This window comes from Bombina bombina, chromosome 12 (assembly GCF_027579735.1).
Source record: "Bombina bombina isolate aBomBom1 chromosome 12, aBomBom1.pri, whole genome shotgun sequence".
In the NCBI taxonomy this organism is placed as follows: Eukaryota; Metazoa; Chordata; class Amphibia; order Anura; family Bombinatoridae; genus Bombina; species Bombina bombina.
In genome coordinates this window covers 107,224,463-107,238,980 of record NC_069510.1, presented here as the reverse complement: position 1 = coordinate 107,238,980, position 14,518 = coordinate 107,224,463, and the positions used below count along the sequence as shown (strand labels likewise).

The 14,518-nt window shown below is 40.6% G+C and overlaps 1 protein-coding gene across 2 annotated transcripts in view; it reads right to left on the bottom strand.

The window, feature by feature from the left end:
* Positions 1–14,518, bottom strand: part of FAM3A (FAM3 metabolism regulating signaling molecule A) — a 56,347-nt gene that overhangs the window by 14,608 nt on the left and 27,221 nt on the right. For both annotated transcript variants that reach the window (XM_053695951.1, XM_053695952.1), the window contains exon 7: positions 5,342–5,392. In XM_053695951.1, the coding sequence (XP_053551926.1) occupies positions 5,342–5,392 (51 nt within the window). The remainder of the gene's footprint in view (positions 1–5,341; positions 5,393–14,518) is intronic.

Sequence of the window (14,518 nt, the reverse complement as noted above, 5' to 3'; positions counted from 1 at the left end):
CAGAACACAGTCTATCTGGTAGTTCAGACATGTTAAACAGGCAAAAACTTGATAACAAAGTACAAAAAACGTTTTAAAATAAACCGTTACTGTCACTTTAAATTTTAAACTGAACACACTTTATTACTGCAATTGCGAAAAAGTATGAAGGAATTGTTCAAAATTCACCAAAATTTCACCACAGTGTCTTAAAGCCTTAAAAGTATTGCACACCAAATTTGGAAGCTTTAACCCTTAAAATAACGGAACCGGAGCCGTTTTTATATTTAACCCCTTTACAGTCCCTGGTATCTGCTTTGCTGAGACCCAACCAAGCCCAAAGGGGAATACGATACCAAATGACGCCTTCAGAAAGTCTTTTCTATGTATCAGAGCTCCTCACACATGCATCTGCATGTCATGCTTCTCAAAAACAAGTGCGCAATACAGGCGCGAAAATGAGACTCTGCCTCTGATTAGGGAAAGCCCCTAGAGAATAAGGTGTCCAATACAGTGCCTGCCGGTTATTTTACATAATTCCCAAGATTAAAATAATTCCTCAAGGCTATGGAGTATAAAATATAAATCGATTTAGCCCAGAAAATGTCTACAGTCTTAGAAAGCCCTTGTGAAGCCCTTTTTTTCTTTCTGTAATAAAAATGGCTTACCGGATCCCATAGGGAAAATGACAGCTTCCAGCATTACATCGTCTTGTTAGAATGTGTCATACCTCAAGCAGCAAAAGTCTGCTCACTGTTCCCCCAACTGAAGTTAATTCCTCTCAACAGTCCTGTGTGGAACAGCCATCGATTTTAGTAACGGTTGCTAAAATCATTTTCCTCTTACAAACAGAAATCTTCATCTCTTTTCTGTTTCAGAGTAAATAGTACATACCAGCACTATTTTAAAATAACAAACTCTTGATTGAATAATAAAAACTACAGTTAAACACTAAAAAACTCTAAGCCATCTCCGTGGAGATGTTGCCTGTACAACGGCAAAGAGAATGACTGGGGAAGGCGGAGCCTAGGAGGGATCATGTGACCAGCTTTGCTGGGCTCTTTGCCATTTCCTGTTGGGGAAGAGAATATCCCACAAGTAAGGATGACGCCGTGGACCGGACACACCTATGTTGGAGAAAATACAGATGCCCACTCTTATGTGATACGAGCAAAGACTCGTGGAAGGAGAGCAGAGTAACAGGGATGTCAGACTGAAATCCCAAATAACCGCCAGGGATTTTAACAGATAAGACTGCTGATCTCTATACCCTTTAACATAACGAGAAAGCTTGAAGTACTGCCATCTCCAACTCCACCCCCCATTTGAGGGTTAACCTTGTGATTACCTCCGGGAGAAGCATCCACTCCCCGAAATGATCTTACTCAAGAAATCCGCTCCCATTAATCCACTCCTGAAATGCGAATAGTGGAGAGACAACAAATGTGAGCGTCCACCCACCAAACAACCCATGCCAAACATGGCTAAGGGTCTCCAGGTTCCACCCAGGTGGTTGATGTAAACCACCAAGATGAAATTGTCTTGAACAACTGAGGCCAAGCCATCAGAACATTGTAGAACACTCAACTCCAAGATGGTTATGGTATAGCAGACTCCTCCCAACAGGCTGGCGTCATTACTCAGGAAGGACTCCTGAAGGATGTGTCCCGAAACAGGTGCTCCTGTGAAATCCACCACAGGAAAGAATCTCATGCCGACAGATCAAGATCTATCCTCCGAGACAGAACCACATAATCCCCGTTCCACTATCTGAGCATGCAAAACAGCAAACTCTCAGATCGAATCGAGCAAGGGATAATGCCCAATGAAGAAACCATCAGACCAATTACCTCCATACATTGAGCCACTGAAGGGCCAAACAGTAGAGTGCAGAGAGAGGCAAGAGGAAAGAATTCTAGATTTTTCTGACCTCTGACAAAAATATTTTCAGAGATAGGAACTAATATAGTCCATAAGAAAACTACCCCTGTAGCTGGAACAAGGGAACCCATTTTCAGATTCACTTCCCATCCGTGGGAATGAAGAAAAGACAAGATCTCTGTATGAGAGTTTGCTTGTTGAAAAGATGGCGCCTGAACCATTGTGTCGTCCAGGAAGGGTACCACAATACTCCGAAACCTGATCCCTGCCAAGATAGCCCCCTCTGGGAGCCGTGGCAAGGCCAAAGGGAAGAGCCAAAAACTGAAAATGTTTGACAGAAAGGCAAAACTCAGGCACTTGAAAATACACGTCCTTCAGGTCTATGGTCACCATGAACTGACCCTCTTGGACCAAAAGGTATAATGGAACCACCGTTCTCCATTTTGAAGGACGGTACCATGAGAAAACTTGGTGAGACACTTTAGATCTATCAGAGGACGAAAAATTCCCTCTTTTTCGGGTACCACGAACAGGAATGAATAGAATTCTAGACTATGTTCCCTTACAGGAACTGGAACTATCTTTTACAGGGAAGAGAGGTCCTTAACACACTTCAAAATTGTCTCACTGTTGTTATCTGGCCTGCAGATAAAACTAAGAGGAGGAACCTGCCTATGGGAGGAAGGTAAAATTCTATGTAGAAAACCTGAGATACTATGTCCACAGCCTATCTGGGACATCTCGTATCCATGTCTGAAGACAGAGATTCCGCCCCCCACCTGGATTGATCCCGGATTGGGTGCAAAATCCTTTAGGTCTATTCATTTTTCCTAGTGGTAGAAAAGACCCTTTTCACCCGTAATATCAGAAATATTCCTGTCAGATCAGGACCATACAAGGTCTTACCCTTGTAAGGAAGCTCCAGAAGCTTGGACCCAAAAGGAAAAATCCACTGCCCATGAATATAACCACAACGCCCCGCATGCTAGCACTGCAAAGCCAGATATCCTGGCTCCCGGCTGAAAAACGTGTATGGTATCATCAGAAATAAGAGTTGACTAGCTCAAGAGCCTTAATTCTGTACTGGATCTCCTCCAAAGGAGTCTCTACCAAATTAGAATCAAACAAGGCATCGCACATTAAGATGCCGCACTTCACACAGTGGAAAAACAAACTTCCATGTAAGCCATCAGCTTAGTCATTGATCCTGAAAAGAACAGCTATCCTCTCTAGGAATCATAGTTCTCTTAGCCAGAGGAGAAATGTCCTACTACTTTAGGCCCTGTGCGACATGATATTTAATGGAGACAGCGACAGGAAACATTCTTTTAAAGACAGGAGACGGGGAAAAAGGAATCCCTGACTACTCCCATTCCTGTGAAAAATCTCCTAGCACGGTCTGGAACAGGAAAAATTTCCACAGAAGAATCCTAGTATTTATAAAGTTTACTAGATTCTTTAGGGTTGACAACGACAGACGTATCGGAGTCACTCCAAAGTAGCCAAAACCTCCTTTAACCTACAGGAAGGTGTCCAAGCTTAAATCTGAAGGATACTACTTCAGCATCAGATGAAGGAACTATACTGTCCGAACCTGAGACTTCACCCTCAGAGACTACGGACGTATCCTCCTCATCAATCCTATGAGGAAGGGAACCTTAGTAGCAGCAGGTGGACCAGAAACCTTGCTCTCTGAATCTCTAATGTTCCTATTGTGATTCCCCTTTATAATAGGAAAGCAGATAATGCCACAGATACCGCTGAATATACCTGAGCAGCAATTTCTGCAGGCAACAAGCTCCTCCAGGAGATTAATAAGAACCACAGTGCACTGCATGTGACACCATAGTGGCTTGGGATGTTTAAGGAGAAAGATGTGGCATTGCCTGAACAGCATCATCCTTGGAGACATAAGGCTCAGAGGGCAACAACCTATGTAACTTAAATAGGGCAGGAGAAATTTTGCAGCAGAGTTGCATTAGCAAATCAACTCTGTCTCAATCATAGAATCAGTAGTCAATCTTTACAAAGGACTCCGATATGATCTATGAATATATTAATTGGGCCAGTTTTAATCTAAAACAAGTGAGACAGAGGCATGCTTTAGTTAATGTACTGTCCGAATCTGTGATGTATACCACTGTACTAGTTTGACCCTTCACAGAACAAACATAAGAGTAGCCACATAATCAAATATTTAATTTGAATAAAAAACAATACTGTCACTTTAAAAGAGCACATTAGCGTTTTAGACAGCTAAACACGAAACTCCACTGAGCTAAAATTAATTAAGAACTGCAGGCATAGCCGCATTTAGAAGACGCTATCTAACTTCGCAAGGCAATGGCGCCGTTCCGCTAAGAAAGCGGAAAAGAAACCTGGTCACATGACGACCTCCCAAGTCGGAAAAGCACAGGCTTAAAAAAACCCGCCATTAATTCTGTTTGGACTCTGCAAGCAGAATAAATCTCATGTTCCGCCGTGCTGAGATAAATGACAGTGACAGGCAAGCTATGAACCCATAGCAATAAAGGTGGCTAACAATCAGTGAAACATACCATTTTAAACTGACTCAGTAAATATAATTAAAAACAGATTGTAACACATTTTTCACAAGCCCTGACAGTGAATAAAGGAATTATCCTCTGAGGTATTAAGAACCCTTATAAAACCTCTGCTTATGAGCCATAACTTAACAAAAAATAGGGTATACTCTTACAGGAAAAAGAATTAACCCCTCGTCTCCTGGTCACAATTTAACGTGCCTGCATCCTGCTCTAAGAAATCCTTCACAAGGATATAATGTCCCAATTAAGTTGCAGGTCCTAACATTCATAAGTGCACAGTCTCCCAAACCTAGAAGACAAAAGGCACTTACCTGCCTTCTAGTCGTCCAGCAGGACGACAGCCTACCCGGTATGAGAGGAAGTCACTCCTCACAGAGAGCTGTAGCAACAAGATCAGAGTAAACCTACTTAGGCTTTCTATACAGGGGCAGCAACATGCTAGGAAAACACAGTGAGGCCCACCTCACAAGTTCCTAACTGCTTGAATGCCACCACTGCCCTACTGAAGAGACTAACATGGAGCATGGCTAGACCCAATCTTGAGAAGAAAGATGAGAGCAAACCTACTCTGGCTTTCAAAATAATAAAATCTTGATTGAAGTGAAATAAATCCATCAGACACTAAAACTTCACCTCCTCCTTGCACCATAGGCAAAGAGAATGACTGGGGGTTGTGGGAAGGGAAGTGATACTTAACAGTTCGACTGTGGTGCTCTTTGCCGCCTCCTGCTGGCCAGGAGTGGTATTCCCAACAGTAATTGATGAAGCCATGGACTCACCATATCTTAGGAAAGAAATGAATCCATGTAAAATTTGGCAATAAGCAAAGCTAAAAGAGACATCGCCATCTGTTGTGCCCGAGGCCTTGGAAGAGGTTGTTGAAAGCTTTACAGGCCAATAATTTGGCAACTCACCTCCGCTCCACATGTCAAAAGACTTGGCCTCCAGAAGTTCCCCGTTCACCCCTGTAGAGAGAAAAAACTTTTATTCAGCCTACACAGATAAAAACAGAAAAAAACTAACAAAAATTTTAGTAAAAGTTGGAATGGACACCTAAACTGGAACTACTTCTAACATTTCTATTGTGCCTATAACACTTACATACTTTATTTTATTTTAAAATGAAAAGTTTTAAAACCTATTTGTTATTCCACAAAATCGCCCTGTGAATCATATACCCTTGAAAAACATCTTTTTTTTCTCATTCATAATTCAGATAGAATATACAATTTAAACAACTTTCCTTTTTATTTCTATTATCAAATGTGCTTCATTCTCTTGGTATCCTTTGTTTAAAAGGGACATAATACTCATATGCTAAACCACTTGAAAGTGATGCAGCATAACTGTAAAAAGCTGACAGGAAAATATCACCTGACCATCTCTATGTAAAAAAGGAAGACATTTTACCTCACAATCTCCTCAGCTCACCAGAGTAAGTGCTGTGTAAAAAGTTATACTTCAGATGTTGTCCAGCTGCAGGAAAAAAATAAATAAAAGGGAAGAAATGAACTACAGCCAATCAGCATCAACAATGCTGAGGCCATGAACTCTTTTACTGTGATCTCATGAGATTTCACTTAACTCTTATGAGATTTCATAGTAAACTTCCTTAAACTGAATAGGGAAATAACACGAGTGTGCATGAAAGCTCACTCCCTTAGTTGTCCCGGGACAGACATACTGATTTTCTGCTTAAAGCCCTTTTCAATGGGGTGTGAATACTTAGGACATTTTGAAGTAAAATATCTTTCTTTTTTACATAGAGATGCTCAGGTGATATTTTCTAGTCAGCTTTTTACAGCTATGCTACATCACATTTAAGTGTTTCAACATTTGGGCATTATGGCCCTTTAAAAAGCAGCAATGCACTACTGGGAGCCAATAACACGAGGCATATATATGTTGCCACAAATTAGCAGCTCCTGAGCCTACCTAGGTATCATTTTCACCAAAGGATATCAAGAAAACCAAACAAATTATATAATAGAAGTAAAGTGGAAAGTGGTTTAAAATTGAATGAATGTAAAATGTGCTTCATAACTACAGCCTGTCACAAGGAAAGCTTTGAGGGCTGTAATATTTAGTTTTGCAGAAAAGGTAGATTTTTTGAAAGCCATACTCCGTATCCATTTACACTGCAGCCGGAACGGAAGTAGCTGGTTTCTAAAGACAATTTGATGCGTCTAGTCTCCTTTCATTTATTCTCCAGTGGAAGGGAGGTAACTGGGGGAGGAGGGAAAAGGCGATATCTGCAGCAAATGTGTTTAAGAGCTGAAAGTATTTATTACAAATGTCAGGAGAAAAGTGCTCCTGGCAGGATAAAGCTCTATGTGAGCTAAAATCGGCGCATTGCGCAACAAACGGGAACGTGTAGGATCGCAAAGTTACTGCGATCACAGACTGCTGGCGACGAAATAGGGGAGGGGGCAGGCGGACATTTTAAAACAGCAGAGCCGAAAATAGTAAGGTTTTTTTTACATGCTAACGATATATGGTAGAAAATTGAATTTGAAAATAATAATCGGTTGCAACTTTATATGTATGAGTTAGAACCAATTTTGGGTTGACTGTCCCTTTAAAAAGGGACACTCACTCAAAATTAAACTTCAAGATTCAGATACAGCATGCAATTTTAAACAACTTTCCAATTTACTTCAATTAACAAAATGTGCACAGTCTTTTTATATTCACACTTTTTGAGTCACCAGCTCCTACTGAGCATGTGCAAGAATTCACTGCATATATGTATATGCATTTGTGATTGGCTGATGGCTGTCACATGGTACAGGGGGAGTGGAAATAGACATAACTTTGCAATTTATTTTTAAAAAATCTACTACTCATTTGAAGTTCAGACTAAGTGCTATTGCATTGTCTTCTTATCATTTGCATTTGTTGATTATGCAAATCTACTGTATTGACTGGTCCATTAACTTAAAGGGAGAGTCTACTCCAGATTTTTTATTGTTTAAAAAATAAAATGTATGCTTACCTGATAAATTTCTTTCTTTCCGAACATGGAGAGTCCACAATGTCATTCCAATTACTATGGGGATATTCACTCCTGGCCAGCAGGAGGTGGCAAAGAGCACCCCAGCAGAGCTGTTAAGTGTCACTTCCCTTACCCATAACCCCAATCATTCGGCCGAAGGGAAATGGAAAAAGGATGATAATACAAAGGTGTAGAGGTGGCTGAGGTCTAAAAAAAAAATACTGTCTTATTTAAGGGTGTGGTTGTGGACTCTCCATGTCCTGATATAAAAAAATGTATCAGGTGAGCATAAATTTTGTTTTCTTTCCTAAGACATGGAGAGTCCACAACATCATTCCAATTACTAGTAGGAACCAATACCCAAGCTAGAGGACACAAAATGAACAGGGGGGGAGAACAAGACAGACGGACCTAAACAGAAGGCACCACCGCTTGACGAACCTTTCGCCCAAAAGAGGCCTCAGCCGAGGCAAGAATATCAAATTTGTAAAATTTAGAAAAAGTATGCAGAGAGGACCATGTAGCCGCCTTGCAAATCTGTTCCACAGAAGCTTCATTTTTTAAAGCCCAAGATGAGGAGCCAGCCCTAGTAGAATGAGCTGTAATTCTCTCAGGAGGCTGCTGTCCAGCAGTCTCATAAACAAAACGAATCATACTTCTCAACCAGAGGGAAAGAGAAGTAGAAGAGGCCTTCTGACCCTTCTGCTTTCCAGAGAAACAAACAAATAGGGCAGAAGACTGACGAAAATCTTTAGCAGCTTGTAGATAAAATTTTAAAGAGCGCACAACATCTAAAGTTATGTAAAAGACGTTCCTTATGGGAAGAAGGATTAGGACAAAGAGAAGGAACAACAATTTCCTGATTAATGTTTCGATCCGAAACCACCTTAGGGAGAAACACCAACTTAGTACGAAGGACCGCTTTATCCACATGAAAAATAAGGTAAGGGAAATCACATTGCATAGCAGAGAGTTCAGAAACTCTGCGAGCAGAGGAAATAGCAATAAGAAACAAAACATTCCAAAATAACAATAACCACTGAGGTTATGTTGTCTGACTGGAATCTGATAAACCAGGCTAAAGACAACTAAAGCCAAGCCATCACGGCATTGAAGATCGCTCTCAACTCTAAGATGTTTATGGAGAGAGAAGACTCCTCCCGAGACAACAGGCCCTGAGCCTTTAATGAGTCCCAGACTGCTCCCCAGCCTAGCAAGCTGGCGTCCGTGGTCACAATCACACAGGAGGGTCTCCTGAGAGAGAGAAAAAGAGAGAGAGAGAGAGAAAAAGAGAGAGAGAGAGAGAGAGAAAAAGAGAGAGAGAGAGAGAGAAAAAGAAAAGAGAGAAAAAGAAAAGAGAGAAAAAGAAAAGAGAGAAAAAGAAAAGAGAGAAAAAGAAAAGAGAGAAAAAGAAAAGAGAAAAAGAGAGAGAGAGAGAGAAAAAGAAAAGAGAGAAAAAGAAAAGAGAGAAAAAGAAAAGAGAGAAAAAGAAAAGAGAGAAAAAGAAAAGAGAAAAAGAAAAGAGAAAAAGAGAGAGAGAGAGAGAAAAAGAAAAGAGAGAAAAAGAAAAGAGAGAAAAAGAAAAGAGAGAAAAAGAAAAGAGAGAAAAAGAAAAGAGAGAAAAAGAAAAGAGAGAAAAAGAAAAGAGAGAAAAAGAAAAGAGAGAAAAAGAAAAGAGAGAAAAAGAAAAGAGAGAAAAAGAAAAGAGAGAAAAAGAAAAGAGAGAAAAAGAAAAGAGAGAAAAAGAAAAGAGAGAAAAAGAAAAAAGAGAGAAAAACAAAGAGAGAGAAAAACAAAGAGAGAAAAACAAAGAGAGAAAAACAAAGAGAGACTCTTGTTAACGGATCCAGATCTATTTTCTGAGATAGATCTAAATGGTCTCCGTTCCATTGTCTGAGCATGCATAATTGTAGAGCTCTCACATGGAATCGAGCAAAAGGAATGATGTCAATGGAAGCAACCTTCAGACCAATTACCTCCATGCATTGAGCCACTGATGGACGAACAGTAGACTGGAGAGAGGCAAAAAAAATATCTTCATACACCCTTGTAGCTGGAACAAGGGAACTCTTCTCCAGATTCACTTTCCATCCGTGGGAACATAGAAAAGACAAAAAGATATCTGTATGAGATTTTGCTAGTTGAAAAGATGACTCATCAAGATGTTGTCCGGGTAAGGCGCCACCGCAATTCCCTGAGACCCGACAACTGCCAAAAGAGCCCCCAGAACCTTTGTGAAAATTCTGGGAGCTGTGGCAAGGCCAAACAGAAGAGCAACAAATTGAAAGTGCTTGCTAGAAAAGCGAATCTCAGGAACTGGTGATACCTGTGAATGGTAACATGAAGATACGCGTCCTTCAGGTCTATGGTCGTCATGAAATGACCCTCTTGGATCAAAGGAAGAATGAAATGAATGGTTTCCATCTTGAAGGACGGTACCCTGAGAAACTTGTTGAGACATTTTAGGTCTAAAATGGGTCGAAAAGTTACCTCTTTTTTTGGGAACCACAAACAGATTTGAATAGAATCCTAGACTCCCAGGGAGAAAAGGCCCTGAACACAGTTTAAAAATGCCTCTTTTTTTTATTATTATATTTATTATTGAGGTTGTAGAAGAAGTACAACAGGCAAATTATATCACAGAGTTCCAAACATACAAGAGAAGAAATCGCTGACATAAACATCTCCAAATAAGGACTTGTCAAAATAGGAAAACACATATTGCCTAAGAAAACAAATAAAAAATGAACCTCATATTTTTCCCTTAAAATATAGTGAGATATAAAATAAAACAATAATTTCCCCCTAAGATATAAGGGGGCCTCATTTGGACCTCCTGGGCTAGATTGATGAAATAATGGGGGACTTTGGGGAGAAAATAAAATAACAAACCAGGCCACTCTCGGACCCAAGATATTTTAGAGAATGATGCATAACTAATTGCATAAGAGACAATAATAGTGTGGTATAAAAATCAAGTACATAAAAGAGTGTATAAATAGTATCACAAATTAAATACTAAGGAACAAGGGGGTATACGTAAAATATTTGTTAAGGTTACTCCATGTCTCTCTGGAGGAATATTTCAGGAGTCTGAGTGCAGCTCTAGAGTGGGTAAAACTAAGAAAGTATTGATACATTTTTAAATGTATAAGTAAAACTTTACTCCCCTCTGGTGGAGAATCCTGGTATCTAAGTATAGTCTTATAGTAGCTTTTTAAAATGCATCATCTTGGTAGGAATATATTTTTCATGTATTTTAACAATGTAATAACAATGAACATACATAGGTATAGATGTTGAAATTCGATCAAGATGTCACACAGGTCTGTAATTTAAATGCAGATTAAAACTCTAAAAGATGTAGGAACCATAGTACGTAGATGTATTTATGTAGAAGGCAAGAAAAAAGACTATTATATTTAAACATCTACCTGACTTAATCTGGAATAGTTCACGTCTGCCTCAGAGTTTACGCTTACATACTGAGAAATAAAGATGTTGATACACTATACAGGTTAAGCGCTCGTGTACACTCCAAAAATTGTCAGGGCCAATGATGGGAGAAACTTCATATGTGTAATTGGTTGTATGGTTCGCGACTATATAATACAATTAAACCAGAGATAGCAGCTACGTAACTCAAACCCAAGCCCCATATTTGAAATATATCCGGATAATTAATGCTTCAGACTCCTAGGTCGTCATAGATAGTTCCAGTTGATATGTGGAAGTCTCTAAAATTTCAAGTAAATTTCCATTAGAACCAGTTACTGCAAGCTCTGTAAGATGTCGTTTAGTATCCTACCCCGCATCCGTGCTCCAAAATCATCAACCAACTCCAGTCGCCGACTGACTCTGCTTGTAGCTCATTCCTGTCTTTAGATCCAGATCCAGCACGGAAGCTGTAACGGCTCTGAACGTGCTGTTGGAGGCTCCAGATTCTATGTTCTTAGTCAGCAGAAATAACCCACCAGGGACCCAGTTCTCTTGTGCCAAGGAAGTAAAAGTGATTGAATAAGACTTCTCCACATAATAAGCAGGCAGTTCTCTGTCATCAGGCTGAACTTCTGTATATTTGGCCTCGACGACGTTGGAGAGTGCTTTCGCGTCACAATAGTTTGCCATCTGTGCCAGAGAAGTTAACAATGCAATAGGCGGTATGCGTCGGGCTCCAGAGCACCGCCACCCTCATCTCGATTGCAAACAAAAAGATTCTGTGGAACCCCGGAAGGCAAAGTGGAATAGAGGTTGTCGAATTCCAACCTACTGGTCTCTTTAGATTGCTCTTGAAAGTGGCAAGCAGAGCACTGACACTGAAGCTCTCGTTCCGATCTCCAATGTCTGGTACAGCTCCGTGTTCACTCCGGAGCCCGGAGTCAAGATGAGTAGCAGTTGTTACTTCCAGGTAGCTGTGTTTTTCATAGCTTATTTCCTCTCCTGATTTAGGCACAGTTTCAGTTATCTTTGAGGCATTGATTGTAAGCTGAGGAGTACAAACACTACCCCAGTCTCTAGCCAGATGATCAGAGATGCATTTGAGTTGGACGTCTAATAGTCCAGCAATAATAGATACTAGTGATTCTTCTCCAGTGTCCATTCTGATTCTATATACGTATAGCTTGCTCTTTCTGACTTAGTTTATGGTAGACTGTAGAATAGCTTGCTTCGTAGAGTGCTGGAAGCGCAACAATGGTGCAACAATTTTGAGGACAGATGAGGCTTCAGAGATAAGGAAAGGCCTCAGCGTAAAAAGTCTGGTACTGAGGGCTAGATGGCCACACCGCAGTCCAAAACCCTATTTTTTTGGTTAGGGTGTCTTCAGTCAAGCTTCTACACTGATTTAGATCTATCGCCAAGATTTCAGTCCAAGTCTGGATTAAAGTGATGAATAACTCTACAGATAATCTTGAGAGGAGGAATCTGTCCCTCGGAGGACAAGTCTTGAATTCTATTTTGTAACCCTGAGATACTATGTCCACAGCCCAAGGGTCTGGGACATCGCATATCCAAGCTTGTCGGAACAAGGACAGTCTGCCCCCACTTGATCCAATACCGGACCGGGGCGGACCCTTAATGCTGACTTAAGTCTCAGATGAAGGCTTCTTTGATTGCTTACCCTTATTCCAAGTCTGATTGGATCTCCAAGAGGACTTGGACTGCTCCGGCTTGGAGGAGGAAGAGGAAGACTTTTGACCCTTGAAGTTACAAAAGGAACAAAACCAGGACCAAACAGGGTCTTACCCTTGTAAGGTAGCGACAGGAACTTCGACTTGGATGTAACATCAGTTGACCAAGACTTTAGCCACAGAGCCCTACGAGCTAGAACAGTGAAGTTGGACATCTTAGCTCCTAGTCTAATGACTTGCATGTTGGCATCAGAGATAAAGGAATTGGCCAGCTTGAGAGCCTTGATCCTATCTTGGATCTCCTCTAACGAAGTCTCCTTTAAAATCAGCTCGGATAAAACATCACACCAATAAGATGCTGCGCTTGTTACAAAAAACAGCAGGTTGCCATTGTAATCCCTGATGAATATACATTTTCTTTAAATAAGCCTCCAGCTTTTTGTCCATGGGATCCTTAAAGGAACAGCTATCCTCTAATAGGAATCGTGGTTCTGTTGACCACAGTACGCCATGAGTCCCGAATGGAGTCAGCAACAGGAAACATCTTTTTAAAAACAGGAGACAGGGAAAAAGGAATCCCTGCCTTATCCCATTCCTGTGCTATGATCTCTGACACACGGTCTGAAACAGGAAACACTTCAACAGAGGAAGTAACATAATAGTATTTATTAAGTTTACTAGATTTTTTTAGGGTTGACAACGTCAGAAGAATCGGAGTCATCCAAAGTAGCCAGTACCTCCTTAAGAAGTAAACGAAGGTGTTCAAGCTTAAATATGAAGTTTACTTCTTTAGAATCAGTCAAAGGATTTACACTGTCAGAATATAAGATCTCACCCTCAGAAGCAACCGAGGTATCCTTCTCATCCGAGGAGATGAGACACCTTATCAGAAACATGCTTTAATTTCCTCTTGCTCTTACCCGCCATGGGAAAAGCAGATAAAGTCGCAGATACCGCAGAAGATATCTGTGCAGCAAAATCTCTTGGCAAATGCACGCCTCCAGGAGGCTGAGAGGAACCGCAGGGCACTGTATGTGATGCCATAGAGGCTTGGGACGTTTGAGGAGAAAGCTGTGGCATATCCAAAACAGCATTATCCTGAGAGACAAAAGGCTCAGAAGGAAGTAATTTATCTTTAAATTTTAAAGTCCTATCTAAACAGGAGGAACAAAATTGCATAGGCAAAACAATTTGAGCCTCTAAGCACAATAAACATCTATCAAAAGAACCAGACTCCTGTTCAGAGTCCATAGTTAAATTAAATCTCAAAAATTGAGGAATAAAAATAATTGGCAAAAAACTACTGTCACTTTAAGAATAAAGTAAACTTCTCAGATCGCAAAACAAAATATGCGCCTCTACACCTCAGACAGTGTGAGGTGCCCTACCTGAACCTTCAAAATTTATCCCAATGCACAAAACTCTCTGTATATTGAGCAGACGAACCGCCACAGCAGAAAGCTCACATATGAATGACGCTGCTCAACTCGGAGCGGAAGGTCACATGAGCGGCAGCAAAAAGAACTGCACAATAAAAGTATAAGCGCGCGTTCCTGCCTCTAAAGTAAAAACGGAAAGTAGCCGTTTAATACATTACAGGAATAAAAGTCTAACACATCCTCTATATTACTGCTAATAAAAGTTTAATAGCCATAAGGTCAAAATAATTATCCCACAAAACATAAGTCTCCACATACAAAAGTGCCTGCACACTGCCGCAAAAAAATCCTTAATAAAGGATTAAATATGTCCCATGAAATCTAATGCAGAAATCTATAGTGCAAGTATCCAGTACCTAGGAGGCAAGAGCACTTACTTGCATATCCAGCTGTTGGGCGGAAGGAAAGACAGCTCACCAGGTGTGAAAGGACACATACTCCTTATCAGAGATCTGTAGAAAGAGAACAGAGTAACCAACTCTGGCTTTCTATAACAGGGGTAGCAACAATGTTAGAAGCAAGGCAAAG